The 18,989-nt window shown below is 31.0% G+C and overlaps 1 protein-coding gene across 3 annotated transcripts in view; it reads left to right on the top strand.

Moving 5' to 3' along the window:
- LOC143921440 (phospholipid phosphatase 2-like) overlaps positions 1–18,989 on the top strand; it is a 63,430-nt gene that overhangs the window by 25,405 nt on the left and 19,036 nt on the right. The window contains exons 1-2 of one of the 3 annotated variants that reach the window (XM_077444754.1): positions 2,269–2,420; positions 15,847–15,991. In XM_077444754.1, coding sequence (XP_077300880.1) covers positions 2,391–2,420; positions 15,847–15,991 — 175 coding nt within the window. In that variant the 5' untranslated portion in view covers positions 2,269–2,390. Of the gene's footprint in view, positions 1–2,268; positions 2,421–15,672; positions 15,745–15,846; positions 15,992–18,989 lie in introns of those variants that run through there. The other 2 variants (XM_077444753.1, XM_077444752.1) reach the window with 2 other exon arrangements.

Raw genomic sequence — 18,989 nt, 5'->3', positions numbered from 1 at the left:
AATTGTAGAGCTAATGTGCGTAAAATTCCATTAAGTTAAAATACAGAACATGCGTGCTTTCGGTCGATGAAAAACATTGAACTCTCGCGGAATTTTTTTTTTGACATGTAAAAAATCAATATTTTTGGAAATCAATATATGTACACTTAGATGGAATTTAAAATAAATATTGTCGTACGATAAAAATTTTCGATTGCAAATTCGTTCTTGAAAGCGTAAAAAACAAATTCAAACTCAAACAATTGAATTGGTGAAACTTTTAAAATATGAATAATAAACTACATAGACATTTATTTCATAATATTCTTTAAAGCTTTAAATACCTTAATTAAGTATTAAAATACTTAAATATATAATTAAGTTGTTAAAACAACAAAATTATATATTGTAACAATTTGACCATCGATGATTTAAGAAAATAAACGCATCTTTCTTTAAAATATTTCAACGGAGAGCTGAATGAGGTTGATCTGTTTGGTATTTCCCTACATAAATTCAGGTCTAACATCAAGAGAATCTTGACCGATTGATTCATTTTTTCTCCTATTCTATTTTTCCAATATTTCCATTACTTTTATACTTTAGTTTAGTTATGTAATGTGCTATTTAATCATATTATAGCTTTCATTCTTTTCCTTTTCATTTGTTTATTTTGTATTTACCTTTTTCATTTGTTTTATATTTGTAAATTTCAATTTCTTCTTATATTCTATCTTATAACCTTTTCCAAATATTTTAATACTACAGTTTAATTATGCAATGTACTACATATTTTGTCATGCCTTTATTCTTTACTTTTTAATTTGTTTTCCTTATATTTATCTTTTTCATTTTTGTAAAAATCTATTATTGGACTCGGATGTTACATATATTATTTATTTACTTTTTGTTTTTTTTATACCTATCTCTGTACATCCTGTCTGTTGATTTTTCAATTAATAAAATAAAAAATAAAAAATAAAAAAATAAATAAAATATAAAAAAAAACATGGGGCTTCAATTCGAAAACATGTAAGCCAAGCAACGAAACAACAAAAAATAAATATATGTAGATCATTTATAATCTGGATAATAAATCATTGAACCACTTTTGTAAAAGCAATTTCTCTATATACTCAATCATTTAACAATTTACTACCACTATAACTTTTATTTGTATTCCATGTGTATATTTATTGCTAATTCAGAAATGTATATCTTTCATATATAATACTTTTTATTAAAAATATCCATATAATATCAACGAAGCCTATAATCGTCGTATCTAATTTGGAATATTGCTATTATTTATTGCATAATAAAAAATACCACATATAGATTATCCATATTTACTACGATGAAAAAATATTATAATACATATCATCGATAATTTCGTCAATGTGTAATAAAATATGCGATATAATATGTAATAAAAACATACCCCATTACCTTATATTGGCATTACGAAACTCACATTTCATACGTTTTACGAATTAGATTAAATGTCATCAAATTTATTTTAAAATATATCGTACATACATCGATATTTATTTAAACAGTAAAAAAATCTATCGTTTTACATTTTCAAATTAATAATAAATAAAATTAAAATATTCAACATACCGTTGCGTTCTACATACATAGAAGCTAAAGACGATCACTAATCGTCCAGGAAGTGGTTTTTGTTTTCGGTCGGTTTCTATCCATCATAAAACAACTAGCTGCATTTGGATTGAAATAACACTATCTATATACAATAATAATTACAATAACATTATAAGAAATCGGCACTACAAACATGAACCGTTGTCAATTCCATTTATCGACATATGTAATTATAATATAATGTAAACATACGCGTAAAAATTCAATGCTATCGTTTAATATATTTGCGTTTAATACTTATAAATAAAGTTTTCACTATCAAACAATGAAAAATTTCATTACTCTTATCGATAATTGATATATATTTTATTTAAATGTAGGTACTCTACCTTACATACTATTTTCTGCTCACATCAAAGCTAGCTATGGAATTGACAGCATCTAAGAATGCGTCGATCGAGTAATGAAAATCTCGAACCCCATACATAATAATTTTAATCGAAAATTTTGAACTCAGAACAAGAATTTGCGCCATAGACAAGTGTTGAAAAAATCAATCGAAAATTTTATTGGTGGAAAACAATGGATAAGGAGTGTGTTGTGAATCTAATGGTAAGCTCTCCACACACGTTAATAATTTTAATTTTACAATATAAATAATCCATGTTCTCATTGATTTGATAGATTTTAAAATTATACTAACAACGGTGAAGGTATAGAAAAGTGTTACATAAAATATACATTTTTTTGTGTTAATTTAAGACTTATACATAAAAAGTGTTTTGTGACTCGTTCAACATTTAAACATGAGCATCATACTAGCGGGTTTTCTTGACGTAAGTACAATAATCAAAAAGAACCATTTTAATTGAAATAACTCAAAAAATTGTAGTGTATCGATTTTTAATTTAACACTCGATGGAATAGAAACACGTTAGTTAAAAATATATTTAAAAAAACTTTATATATAAATATTTATATTTATTTACAAAGAATTAACACCACAATTACTTAACAAGTTTCTCCAAAGCGTCAATGTGGTTAAATATACATATGTATATAAAAGACATGATTAAATTTAAAAGAAAAAAAAAGATTCAGAAGAGCATATAAAATACATATGTACATATGTATATATATATACAGGCCATATCTGAAGGGCGGGGGGGGGGGGGGGTCAGAAAGGGCCTCAAAAAATGGACCTCACAATTTTAGGGGCCTCAATTTTTATACTTTGTCAGAAATAATACACGTAAAATATAAATATAATAACGTAAAACATACCTACACATGGCCTCAGAGAAAATGCAAGTCCCCGCCTTTTTAAAAATTTAAAACCTTGGGAGAAAAACTTCTTAAAAACTATTTAACAAGAAAAAATATAAAAAGGCATTTTTTATACAAATAGGCCTTGTTGCTATACATATATGTATGTATGTACATGTTAAAAGATAACAGAAAGAAAAACAACAGTTAAAAAAAATCATCATTGGGAGCATTGTGAGCCCAAAATGATGCCCTGGTTCATAGCTCATCGGTATCAATAACTACATAAGTGTATTACATTAATCTTTTTTACGAAAAACTATAGATTTTTATATGGGTTCGGTGATTATTCCACACAAAACGATCTCGCACACGTCACTAAAATCTCGATCACGGAACATCTGGCACACGAAAATTCCATCCGTCGAGAGTTATACACGCGAACTATCATACTAATGAGAACTCGAGTGCCAGATATTCCGTAATCGAGATTTTCGAGGCAACGATTTACGTATGTGCGATCGCAATGCGCGAAATAATCCGTTTATCGTGTATAAAAATATATGTAGCTTCAATTTATTTTTTATGATATTTGACTATATAACTCCATAAAATAAATCAGACACAGTTTGTAACTAAAATACATATATCGAAGAAGTTACTAAAAAGTAAAACACATTGCATTAAATTTAATATAATATACCTGTTCTTGGATGTACCTACATAAAGGATCTCTTAATTACCGGTCTCCGTGACGAGCCAGAATGTTAAATTACAGAAAACACAAATATCGGAAGGCAAAGATCGAAAATCGAAAGATCTTAAGTCGAAAGATCAAAAAAAATGGTGCATGGTAAACGGTACATACTCACTTAATATGCGCGAGCAGGATACAACAGGAACAAGAGGAACAGGCTTTTCCTCCCGTATTAATGTGCGCGCGCAGAATATGGGAGGAAAAGCCTGTTCCTCTTGTTCCCGTTGTACCCTGCTCGCGCAAATTAAGTGAGTATGTACCGTTTACCATGCACCCTTTTTTTTGATCTTTCGACTTAAGATCTTTCGATTTTCGATCTTTGCTTTCCGATATTTGTGTTTTCTGTAATTTAACATTCTGGCTCGTCACGTAAACCCCTTAATTACATATATTATGACCGGGGTTTCGGAGACTTTATATAGGCTAAAACATACATACATAGTTTGTGACAGTCATTCTGATATTTGCTCCGATTGCACAAATCCAATAAAGCAAGCTACTCATTGTTGAACTGAAATTTACATACAGACATACACGCATATTTCCAAGTTGTTGATTTTCTCCGCATACATAAATCTAGATTAGCTTTTGAACCATCTGGTTCAAAATTACATTAACTCAATTTGTTTGTACACACCAATTGAATTTAATGTCTGAAATACGCACATGATTCAATTGAACCTTTCGACCACATTAACTTCAATTACAGATTACAGTGAAACCGCAAAATTATTAATCTGCATACGCAAATGCATTATCTTATGAAATTATTGGATTTCACGCTATAAAAATCGTATTGACGTGTTTAAGATAAAAAAAAATACAATTAAATCGAATCAAATTTATTGCGACATTTTAATTTGCAAAATTATAATCTTAAATTAATTAAACCGGCACACTTATACATACATATGTAAACAGTTTATTTTGTAACGAGCATTCCATCGATCGTATATATGCATACCATACATATAAATTACCCTGTCGGAAGTCGAACATTTAAACTTCCGTAATTGTTGAACTGTTAACCTATTTTTAGAATTAAGCAAGTTGAACCTTTGTGAGTAAGCTCGTGTAGTATTTTTCCGGGAATTTTCCCATTTTTATTGTAAAATTCACGCATTTTCCTGGAAATGGTGGCGAACGCATGTGTCACTTCGATTCAATTACACGCATATTGTACGTAGCTTTGAGAAAAATTTGCACGTTTTTTCATGTTTGTGTTTATGATTATGATTATGAGGTTTGGTAGAAAAGTATTGTATTACAAAAAAAAAATCTAATAATACTCATTCACTTCCTTTGACGAGTTTCCTGTATACGTATGTGACGTGCGCTAGAATTTACTTAACCATAATCGTATCAATATCACAAGTTATGAATTTTAATTTATATAATATAAAAATATATACGTATAAGTACTATATGTGCGAATATATTATTTACAAATATTGACTCCTTAGAACGATATTGCTATTTTATGAATTAATCGTTAAGGTAGACTTTACGTTTCTATTATGTCGAATGCATCGACTGCTATATACTAAATGTATTTATTAATTAAAAATAGTTTAATTAAATATATTAAAGATTCAAGGTGTTAAAATGTGTCAGTGACATTTCGTCAGATTTTATTTACTAAGGATCAGATTTAAATTGACGTCCTAGGTCTAAAGTGGCAACAATGAAGACTTGTTAAACTGAAGCTGTCTATTTGTATGTAAACTGTTTTGTTATTGTACGTTAACGCCTTTTATTATTAAAAATTTAATTTAATTCAAAAAATATTAATCATATCCAGTATTCAAATTAAATATACATTTAGATTTTTAATAATTACTTTTAATGAAATAAATTGTTTTGAAAAAATATATTATGATATGCATATGAATTTCGCGCATTTAAACCAACCGTATCAAGTCAAACCGACACATCAAATTACAAGCTTTAATTGTCTTGTAAAGTACTGTTACTAGCATTTTCTTATATCATCATGCAGGTATGTATGTATGTATGCATGTACATAGGTAATTACAGCTTCCTTAATCTCTGCCTATCATGCACATTTAGATATTACATAGTTTGGTATATTAACGTATTATTTACGACTTATGTAGTTAGATCATAAGCTAATGTTAAACTACATAGTTTGTAAATATGTACAGACAAGTATAATTCCTGTTCGTAATTAGTTCGTAATATTAATGACGAACTAATTACACACGTACTATGGTATGAACAAACTCGAAAGTGCGGCATGGGAGGCGTATCTTCGTGTCATTCTCCTACGTTTCTTCAAATATGGGAATCACTGTTATTGATCATTGCTAAGCCTATGCACAAAATCAATACAAGGATAACATATCTCCAAAAACACTCTAGTGGGCGAGGCTTGCGAAGGGACGCGATGGTACAGATTTGGCCTACCAGCGTTTTTTTGCATGTTTAAACTATCTAAAAAAAAAACATGTGCCGTGTACCTAATTCTAGGAAATTTCATCGCGGGGACAATTCGCCGACAGATTTTAGTTATTTTTAATTATACTATGTGGTGATTCAAATTTTCGAACAAAATATATAGTCCAGGTGGCGCCATTCTGAATTTTTTTTTGAATAGTTTTGGAGATTATTTTTCAAATTTTCAGGTTATATTGAAAATTAAAAATTGTATAAATTGTTTTGTTGATAAAAGAAAGCTAGAAAGTTTTCAATTAATTTTATTAAAAAAGAGTAACAACATACTGTATGATTCAAATACAAGTATGAATGTATGATTCAAAAAATCATTGTTCCAAATGTTTGAATAACGGTTTCAATATACATTTCAAAATGTACATTCAACATAAAAATTAAAGATTAATAATATTGTGGATAAAAAATATTTGCATTTAATCTGTCAGCGAGTTGTCCCCACAATAAAAAGCCACCGCGATGAAATGGTCATGCGATAGAATGTCCGGACACGCGTGTACATTTCTGTGTGTCTTTACTATTAATGCTTTCTTGATGCAGACTTCCTTTCAATTAAATACAATTTTTAATTTTCAATATAACCTGAAAATTTGAAAAATAATCTCCAAAACTATTCAAAAAAAAATTCAGAATGGCCCCACCTGGACTTTCTACAAACGAGACATTCAACCATACAAAATTTATGAGCAAACTACTTACAACGGGCCAAATCGCATTTGAACCGGTCATCTAATAATTTACACAAACGAGTCTTTAAATTCATCTAATGTCATTCCGACACCCACATCTTACACTTGATAGCTTTTTTTACTATTAAACATACATAGATACGTATGTATACATAAGCGCGCATGTGCAAGCATAAACTTTGTTCCCCTATAAGTCATTAATGATCGGGTCAAATTGACGGATTAACCGACTCACGTAACCAGGCCTGGTCAATTTGTCGTCAACACGAATCGAGATCATCATCATCATCGTCACTATCGTCATCATCATCACGATCCCAGCAGTTGGAGACTCGTTGCGTGAAAATAAGATCATTGTCTATGATTTTTTTACTGAAAGTATATATATGTAATTGGGATTCATTCTCGGGAAATCCTTAAAAACTGTTCAATTGTCCTGTGAATCGTTCTAATGATTCACTGTGATTTATCAATGTGAATCATTGTGCTATTTATCAAAAATAAAACCGAAATAGTGCCATGGTGTACGTATCTGTGTGTTAATTACGCATAATTTAGAGATAACGAAATACTTGTTTTAATTGTACATATTGAAATTGCATAAGGTTTTGGTTATTAGTATATGTACATACATACAAAGGTGTGAACGTGCTTATTTCCTGGTAAATGTACAATATTTATGAATGCACAGAGTGGGCCGAAAGTAACGGAAGTACACAAATTTATGTTACATCAATAGTTTTCTATTTTTAATGTTATTTTCTTATTTTTAATATTCTATTTTCTTTTAATGAAATGGAAATATGATATTAACTTTAAAGGACTACTTTTAAAAATAAAACTTTTGATGACGTCTATTATATTAAAAGAACCCTAGTTTTAATTGCGCCTAATTTATTTTTACATTACAAAGTCAACAATCATCATAATTGTATTGACATAATAATCACTAGTGATAAGACCGAAGTACATAAATTCGTCATTTTGCTTTTAAAAATAAAGCCAACATTACATATAATACTATAAATTAGTCACAGACAAGGATATCGTTTTTTATTCAGTTTAATACAATGTATTCTGTATATATACAATTTTATGGGGAAATAATTGTTTGAAACTGTAAATTTTAAACAAAATTTATAAGTAATTGAATGTTTCATAATATATGACCTAAAATTCATTAACGACGAGTGAAAGTTTACTGTTTCTACAAAATAAGTGTAATAAAATGATGATGGCTAAATACATAATACCTATAACTATATGTATATTAATATACACATTTGAATATCACGACAAAAACACATAAACAATTATATTCCGAATAATTTGAAAACTGTTAAAATGTTGCGGAAATAATAAAAAAATAAAATATTTTTATTGCTTATAACCTACTGTTATTCCTGCATACTTTCTCACAATGAGTACTATTATGTTATATTCTTAAACGATGACTTTAATTTGAATAAAAAACAATTTGTTTTAATAATCTTTTATGGAGATAAAATTCCAGGCAATCAAGTCGTCAACCTCTAGCCTTTACGACTAATATCGCTTTACATATTCAACTTAAATCGTTACCTCAAAAGGCCCTCTTCCAATCCAAAGATAATTCAGATAGATATGCAAAATCAATTCAATTCAAATACTAGTATGTACAATCGCTCAAATTTTGTGGTCGACCATCGTCATAATAATAATCGACTGATTGTTTATTTTATATATACTACATTTATATATGTATATCAATGAGAAGATTGATTTTGTAATGAGTTGAACACCAAAGTCGATCTAGTCAACGTCTCATTTAAGTGTCATGTGTGTCACAGATTAACTGAGTAGTTATTTCGTACAGCGATATAATTCAGAGTGACTCGTTTGACTCGTTAAAATTATAATTAAAATGTAAATTATCGGACGTGCATGATATGACAGTAATAATCAATGACAAACACGTACTAAGAGTTCAATATATGTAAATATATTATATAATATGTTAAATGAATGTGTGCTTGTATTTACTTTTGACTTTTTTTAGACAACAAAGTAGGTCCATTATACATCTATAATATTTATATATGAATCTATTTTGTGCTATAAAGACGTTTCTTTTTAGATTGAGGCCACTTGCGTGTCACATAATTAGTACGTATGTAATATATTTTTTTCGTTTTAAATGTCGTGTCTCTCTCATCGCAACATCAAAATGACGCACTAATGTCCCAAAATGACATCCAAAACATGGTCTCTCAGCTCCTAGTAATTAACCTAATCTTTAAACAACAAAAAAGCAATATATATGTACATTAAAATGCTAAATTACAACTAATGATGCTTCAATACTTTCTTCCAATATGTTCTTTGAATTTGATGGGAACGCGGCAATTGGTTCAATGACAAAATGTATCCGACAATTAGTGCACTGGCAAAATGTACCCGCGAAAAAATCTTCACGCGACAAAATGATCACGCGATAAAATGTCCACGGAAATAACGTTCAAGCGAAAAAATGTTCAAAAGTCCTAAATTTTCCTATTTTAATGGAACCCCTAACATTTAAACTAATTCAGTGAAATCCGCGATAGATATATATATATATATATATATATATATATATATATATATATATATATAATACAATAAAAAGTTACTTAAAATAGGAAAATTTAGGACTTTTGAGCATTTTTTCGCTTTAACGTTATTTCCATGGACATTTTGTCGCGGGTACATTTTGCCGGTGCGCCAATTATCGGGAACATTTTGTCGTTGAACCTTTTGGAAGTGAACCAATTGTCGCGTAACCGAATTTGATCATAATCTTAATGCCAACAAATGAGCAATACATAGTCAATTGACTTGGCAATTTTTCTGCCAACAAATCGATTGAATTTTCGAACAATTTTTAGGTCGTTAATCTTTTATTCATAAAATAGTATCAACATACATATGCTATCATTCAAGAATTCAAAATATTGAGTACATAACGTTTTATACAATATTTTTTAAGCAATATTTTATACTTATCATGTAAGTTTCATGGCTCGAAATTTTTGCCAGTGTGCTTCAAAAATTGCATTTGACAAAAGATTTTTTTGTTCGACAAAAAGTTTAGAGGTTTGCCTCTCGATAAATTAAATTCAAAATAGTATCATCGGTTGTAGTGTCGTCTACGACGAAAAATTTTGTAGTCAGTGATTTATCAGCCACTACAATCTCCTAACCATGTTCTTTCTCCTCTATGAATTCCACAAATGATATTTTTTATTTTGTTGAAGTATTTTTTTGAGATCTGCAACAATTAATTTTTTTAAACAAATAACAGTAAATCCTCGCAAAACACATTCCAAGTATGCAAGACACATTTCGGCGGCCCCATGTAATCTCCTTTGATTTTTTGCATGACATTTATTTCCCCTGCACTTTTTTTACAGCCGCCTTGCAAAACACATGAGACGAAAACCGCGACGCGCCAGTGACTCTCAAATGTACATTAACATGAAAAAAATATACACGTATAATGGTACACGCGATGATTCAAAAATGTTTCCAACCTCGCTGTGAAAGTGTTGCGATCGAAGCGTGCAACTCGTAAAAGAAGGGCAAAATTTCAAAGGGTCGGTCAGTCGCAACAGTGCAAGGGTGCGAATATGACTTGCAAATTGTTGAAAAATTCTCAAGAAGTCGACAGGAGAATTGTGAGTCTCAACACTGGTTATTTTCATTATTTAAATCAGAGCTAACCGTTGTATGAATTCTTGCATTAGAGATTTAACTGCTGTCAACGCAACTTGTTTTCGGATTTAAGTACGTAGTGCAAAACTGGACTATATATAGATTATAGTTTCGTACAAGATAAAAAAATGTACCTCCTAAAACGTTGTAAAAAAAATTGTGTCTGAAATTACATATTTAATATGTAGATTTGTATGAAACTTTACGGCTTAAAATTAGTCAATGTTAACTCTAGGCTAGGATTTGTTTGCTGATAACAATACATATGTATATAACTTAAGCATATCATTGATCTCTTAAAATTTATAAACGATATAGATACTTGATTATATTGTACTACATAACAATAGTCAAACGTCAATTGGGTCACACATATCATATCATAAATCATTGGCTTAAAGCTTAAAAGATTTAAATCTTAAATTTAAATTATTAGCAATTATATCAACATGTAAAATGATAAAACTTATCCCTTTGTGCGCCAGCGACTCACCCTTGAGTCGCGCATTGTACGATAGGGTCTCACGCTTCGATTTCTCTTCTGAAAAGTACTATATTTAACGTTTAAAAATGGCTTAGCAAGCACCATCTATGGACGAACTTGATGACAAAAATAAAAAAAACGATAATTTAAATTTTTCGGGATTCATTTAACAAATTCATCATGCCATCCATTATATCGAGAAATCGGAAACGTCCATAAACTCTCGTGCATCATGATCCTTTTCATGCATATGCATGCAAGGTCACACCAAACCTCTGAGATTCTCGTATTATGCGAGTCAAATTATTATTTTTTAAAACCATCATTTTCAACTTATTTAAAAATTAGTGGCGTATAGATATATATCATATGTTTCGCGAGTGGCAGCTAACTGATTAAAACGGTTTAATTTTAAAGAAATAAAAAAATCATTGATATAATTGCAATAACACGATTTTTTTTTTTGTTTATTTAATGAATACTTCAAAAAAATAAATTATTCTGACTATTCAATATTATACAAACTTAATTAATTTCAAATTATAATATTATACTTAAAATCATTTTTTTAAAGGTTCAAAGTCAAATTTAATATGCTTAAAATGAATACACTTGATTTATATTTTAAAAAGAGTTGTTTAAATAAAGTCTACGGAACCAAGATTTTTGTGATACACTTGTGAAGAAGGCCAGTACAAATTCAATGAAATTTTCAAAATTATTATTTTACCACCTGAGAGAACCATACAAGCTGTCTAACAGCAACATTAGAAGAATTAGCCCCACAGATAAATAGCACAGGAATTGAACGATTGCTTTAATTGAGCTGCAGTGGCTAGCCGTACGTAGCTTGGGTCATTAGTGTTTTTACCCGCATCTATGTGGATACCATAGTTTATTGCCATAGTCTCCACCCCCCCATTGTTTGACCATCACCCTGGACTCCGAAGAGTTGGCTCATTAATTTAAATAGTTGGTAATTGGCCACGTCGTTCACGTTGCACTTCCCAGTCTGTCAAGGATTCGTACCTGGAAGACATTTTGAACATTATGTATGTACATTCCATGGCGGTAACTCTCCTGATTGCTAAGCTATTTATCACCTATTTTTATCTATCATGGCTAAGAGTACATATGTACATAGGTACATATATATATATTGTACATACATACATACTTTTATTTTTTCAAAAGTTTCCCTTTTTGACAAAATTAGCTTTTAAATTTCAAGTTTTTAATATATAATACATGTATAGTGTTTACTAATGCAATAAATAGAGATTGCTATTTTATCTATGTATATATTTACATAAGTATACATTGGATATCATAAATTTCTGATACCGATTTTCTGTTTCTAAAAATTAAGAAAATGTCAAGGAATTTCAACTGTTTGCACTTTGAATCATCTAAGACTATTTATACTGTTACATACACCATTTAGACAAAAGGTTTGAACAGTATTTTTAGTGAATTTCTGCGATAATCAATTCATTTATGTATTTCATCTAATCTAAGACCAATGAACTACATATACACAGGCCCTGATCTACGGGGTGGCAAACTAGGCATTTGCCCAGGGGTGGCATATTTGAGGGGCGGCAAAAATTAGTGTAAAGAAGAATAAAATTAATGTAAACAAATAAAATTATAAACATTATTATTTCTTGTACATGTAAAAAAAATTCCGATTCAGTTAGTAGTTTGGGAGAAAATCGAATTCAAAAACTTAATGAGATGATTTAATATTAAAAAAAAGAGGACACCTATAAGGGGAGGTACCATTTCCGGTCAACTTAAAAATTTGAAAAAAATTTACGTAGTGTCGATAAGAATTTCAGTAACTGATACTAAGTTTCGGTTCGATAGGACTAACGGTGTTGAAAAAATCCCCAAAATACACAGACAAACACACAGACAAACACACAGACACATACAGACACACACACAGACACACACACACACACACACATACACACACACACACACACAGACACACACACATTTTTTCTGGATCATGAAAACGTGATCAGTAATCGATTCTGAGTTCGAATCAGTCAAAATCTCGAGTTCGAATTTTCGCATGATCACAAAACTTCATCTATTGTTACTACGTACATAGATAAAGTAAAAATAATAAAACACAAACGTGTCGTGGCGACCCTTCAATGACATTGAATAATTGGTGTAGGCGAATAGACCAAACAATAACAAATCGAACAATAACCGACGGAGTTATCTGATATAAACTTATCTGACTTTGTTGATAGGTTGCCAGCACCGTGCACATTAATAGAAAAAAATGTCCCCAAGGGAAGTAATTAAATGCAATACAACATTAAATTTTGGGCCGAATATTAAACTTGGTTACATTGCCAATATCAGTTGCAAGCGCTAAAATAAGTTTTTTCAAATTAAAGATCATAAAAAAATATTTAAGATCCACGATATTGACTCAAGATAGATCAAGTGGATTGGCTATGATAGAGCTATCGAACTTGATATGTGGAATAAATTATGCTTTAAGAAAAATTTTCAATTTAAAATTTTATTTTATCTACATACATACATATGTACGTAGTAACAATAGATGAAGTTTTGTTTTTTAATGGTAATACTCGAAGTTTTGTTTTTTTAAGTAATACTCGAAGGTGACCCGAGACATCAAGAAGCCAGAAACTTCTTCAATACATTATGTGAATAAAATATAATATATACATATATGCTAAAGTTTCTACTCTTTTCCACGACGAGTCATCGGGGAATTCTCGTCTTCCTACCAGCCCAGTCTGCCTTTTTCGACACTCTCTACACTGACTAACACTGCCACCACATTCGTGACAAGCACTTGAATCGTTTTCAGTTTTCAACGCCGGATTGTTCACATTAGTCACATCTCAGAGATAAGCGCACTACCATCTTTAGTCCTTCCTTTATTTTTTTCGCATCTTTCGAAGATAAATCGCAGGAGACGAGGGTTCAAGACATGGCCGATGGTCTCACCGCATCGGAATGTTGCCACTATTGAAACGTGATCGCCATCTTTTCTCTCTTGCGTTCAGGAATTTCTTCCCGGTATATTTGCGACACTCTAATCCTATGAACATGTGTGCATGTATTCGAATCAATTTACATAATGAAATTCTTAGATCATTTAGGAAGCGCTGCACATACACATTTTTTTTGTTATTAACGACACGCGCTCTAGCATCAATTGGACGAAATAATGATTGATGATGACGCTTTTAGAATACGCGAGGTTTCAAGGTGCGCCGCCATTGACCATGAATTATTCGGGAAAAGGCACTCATCGAATAAGGAAATGACCGGTTAATTTCGCTGGAGCTTTTCATTCTTGGTTTTATACGCTTCCATAACTCATCGAATTTTACCCGTCACTCGTAATGATGACGTACGATGATGTTAAATATTACAGAGTGCTAATTTCCACTCATAAATCGAAACTAAAGCTCCTCAAACTATCACACGTGTCATATCGAGGTGCAATCAGGTTAATCTAATATAATTTCGAAAGAAACTTTGTATGTATAAATGTTTGTTTGGTTCGTAAGATCCGTGACGTTCAATTTAATAAAAAAACAAATGAATATTCAAATAAATTTACATAAAATAAAACTAATAAAGTAAATTTAATAGAATGTTTACATTGGCCGTGTTTATATTACAAATACCGAGCGAAGCCGGGTAAAAACACTAGTATTATATCCATAAATATAACACATAACTGAAAGCTACATATTATAAAAATATTCTTCCGATAAATTCTTGAATTCTTGTTATGATTTTCAAAATTTGACTATTTCATTTTATTTAAATAACTATTTTTCATACTATGCAAATTATATACGTGAATTATATTAAATAAATGTATACCAAAGTGTATTTGTACACATAATAGAGAGAATGTTGCTATAATAATGAACGAAAAAAGTGCTCGAATGGTACCCAATAGAATGTAAGGGCGCAAAAACACACAAAATCATACGCGTCACGTATTTTTTTATATAGTTATGCACATACAAAAAAACGCTAGCACGTCTGATATATGCCAGGCCAAAATCACCCCCTGGAGTGTTTTCGGTAATATATTTTGATACAGCTTTTACAGTGATTCCAATATTTGAAGAAATGTAGGTGAAACTTGTCAAAATAATAAGATCGTAAAAATTAATAATAACCTTAAGAAACGCCCTTCCTAGCTAGAACCAAGAGGACGTGCATGGGGTATGATTCAGCGTGTTTGCGCCTTAAAACGGATAAAGCAAGACCACAAAGGATGGATGAAAGTTATCCAAAACAGAAACAAATGGATAAATTAAAGTATCACTTAGATGCATTCAAAACATTTATTCCAGTATTTCTGAAAATTTAGGCCATATTTGATGTCCTTTAGCAAACATTCATAATTTGATCAAAACCAATAAGTAAAAAAAGATTATAATAATTACTACTTACATTCATAGTTCATGTCATATTCTTGTTATTCCGTGTTTTCTTATACGTCATTGCACAAACCCAAACGGCAACAATCTTTTGATGTACCAGGATATGGCTTCCTGTGGAAATGCAGTGCTTCTTCGAACTTTGCGGTCTGGAATAAAGTTTGTGGTCGTGAACGACACAATTTCAGACCTCACATCTACCATTTTGATTAGTTCACCCGTACCGACATGTCGATAATGTGGCCACTACCCAGTGCTTGTCCCAACCTTCATCGCGAGCTAGTTCTTAAGTTAATGGTATATTGTGAACCGTATAACACGTTATTATTATAACCACTCGGGCAACGTTGTCATTAAACCCTTTCGATTGTATGCTAATGTAATATTTCTTTGTTACAGACGAGGGACGGCAAGGAGGGTGATGTTGTAGGACCTGGAAGGGAGTTGCCAAGAGTGAACCAGATACCACCATGTTCCATCAAAAGAAGACCGCTCTGGAGATTGCGATGGCCCTTCTTCGTCAATCTACTAATCATTTTACTAGGTATTTAATGACTTCCATTTCTTATTAGTCGTTTCATAGCTACGTATCACAATGTTATTCAGAATACCATATACACAATTGTAATGCAATGAATGTTATTGCAAATCAAATCTTTCATCTTATATATGTATGTATAATCTGCCTATTGATATAATGTACCGTTAAACATATATTGCTACACATACATATGATGCATATCAAATCGTATTATCTGTTGTTTATTTCCATCTAAACAAATTGTTTACATTAGAAACTACATACATACATACATACAAATTTCACTTAGTCTTTGCGACATACATATTTATTATACATACATATATGCGTCAAGTCTCGCAGATGTATACGTTCTGTAAGTGCATATACCAGATTTGATTTTAGCTAAAGCTTTAAACGCTATGTAGATTTATCAGATACTGTTACTAGACAATGTATACACTGGCTAGCAAATTCATGCACTTGCCGCTGTGCACCAGTAAATTTTCCGATCAAAGTTTGACAGATAATCTGGTTTCGACGTTACTCTTTCAATCTATTTTATGCTCAAAAATGGAACCTATTGTATTCAAATACTCAATTTACTGTTGGATTGATATTAAATATACATACAATAATTTACAAGATTCAATCTACTGTATAAGTTTTAGAACTACATACGTATTACCTACGATTTTAGTTTAGGGTAAAGCAATACGATTAAAGAGTATTTTTTTCAATTTAAATAAGAATATGTCGGATACGGTTGAGAACACCTGTTTTTTTATATGAATTTAATAAAATCCGCGATATATACGATAAAAAGTAAATTTTTCAATTTAAATAAGAAAATATAGTATACGGTTGAGAACCCCTGACATTTAAACTAATTCAATAAAATCCACGATATATCTATATAATACAATAAAAAGTTACTTTTTCCATTAAAATATGAAAATTTTCGATACAGTTGAGAACTTTTGAACATTTTGTCGCGTGAATGTTATTTTCGTGGACATTTTGTCGCGTGATCATTTTGTCACGTGATCATTTTGTCACGTAAACATTTTGGTAATGAACCAATTGTCGCGCAAAGATTTTGTCGCGTGTACATTTTAGCAGTGTAGCAATTTTCGGGTACATTGTGTCGTTGAACCTTTTGGAATTGAACCAATTGTCGCGGAACCGAACGAACCGTATTGAATACTTGAACTGTAACATAACAAAATAAATTTTTATATCCAATATAAATTATTATGTATAGTACAATATTATATAAACCCGTTTACACGAATCCCGACAGATATGAGATTTATTTATTATTATGGTGAGATTTAAGCCCGTAAATTTATGCATATGTTTAAGAATGCAAGCCTGTGTATATTTTCCAATGAATCTGACTATGATAAATGAACTATAATATGATGTTTCATACGTGAAATATGGTGTGAGCAAAGGAATGTTGTTATAGTATTTTATGTTTATTAACATAATTTATGAAGTTCACAGCTACCCGGTATTGTTTAAAAGTGCTAAAACATAATCTTACAATACGATCAAATTTACATGCACATGCAAATATGTATGCATTTAAAAGTATGTGCATAAACCTACTTTAATAACACCAATCTAAAAAAGTTACGACGTATCATTAAAAAATGTAAAAAACCCAAATAAACTCAAACCATAATCAATAAATCTCGTATAATAAACATACCTACATGTCTTTTTTCTAACTCGTACGATGTATTTAATATTACAACGATCCATTGAAATTATTAATACCCAATCAAAAATACATTTCTAAATTATATGCGTATATACATATGTACATACATATAATATTATAAGAATCGATAAACGTCAATTAGGCACACCAAATTTAAAATTAGCAAAAAATAACATTACTATGTACTACTGTGACCAAATTCACTAATGCTAAACGTGCCGTGTATATGTAATTTAACGCTATAAACCTGTATTAACTATAGGTATTGCTTTGGAGAAAATTATACACGGGGACTCGGCGAGTGTGCCCTTCGCGTATTGACCGCATTTTCTAGGAAAAGTGGCCGCTTTTCCGGAAAGAAAATTAAAAAAATATATAAGTCTAAAGTTGCACAACAATACAAACATTGTATACGTCAATCAATATAGACCGTGTCTGATTTTTCCTTATCGATATGTTGGAAACATATGATGAAACGGAACTAGCTGAGTAATCAAATAAAATCGTTACACATACGGATTTACGATAGATAAACGATGTAGAGAAATAGAAAACGGAATACGTGGGTTAGAAATTCGACAGGTAGTTGATGTAATGGTGAGAGTAAATAAATTGAAATGGCAATGGCCGGGTCACGTAACCAGAAGAACCGAAGATAGATGGACGAAAGAAGTGCTAGAATGATACCCGAGAGAATGTAAAAGGGTGCAAGAAAAGCCACAGGGGAGATGGATGGATACAATCAGACAAACAGCCTTGTGAAAACAGAGAGGAATGAAAGCGTATTGAAGAAGCCTTCGAGTGAGAGCGTGCTAAAGAAGCGAATCGCTGTGTATGATGATTAGACACCGGACCCAGAAGGTGCCGCGTATTGTTCAAAGGTTGTAAATGCATTGTTAAAGGTTTGCCGAACCTTTTTTACAAAGGATTTACAACAATGGAACAATGGATAGCACTGTGACTATCCGGTGTCTAATGATGATGATGAAACGCGGTGGCCGTCATTGCATTGAAAGTGACTTGAACGAAAGTCGAAAGATCGAAGTTTTTTCGCGATTTTTATGATGATGTGTGAAATAGTCCGTTTACCATGAAAGAAGAACGAGTAGTATATATGTATATATACATAGTACCGTTTACCATGCATACATTATTTTCGATCTTTCGACTTTCTTTCAAGTCACTTTCGATGCAGTGACCCAGCCCCTTACCGGGAAGACCTAATAGGTAAAGCCCAATGCGCCTTCTTGACCAATTACAAACATCGATACATATATTTTTAAATAATCATAT

Source organism: Arctopsyche grandis, chromosome 13 (genome assembly GCF_051622035.1).
Source record: "Arctopsyche grandis isolate Sample6627 chromosome 13, ASM5162203v2, whole genome shotgun sequence".
Lineage (NCBI taxonomy): Eukaryota > Metazoa > Arthropoda > Insecta > Trichoptera > Hydropsychidae > Arctopsyche > Arctopsyche grandis.
This window is presented reverse-complemented; position numbering and strand designations above follow the sequence as displayed.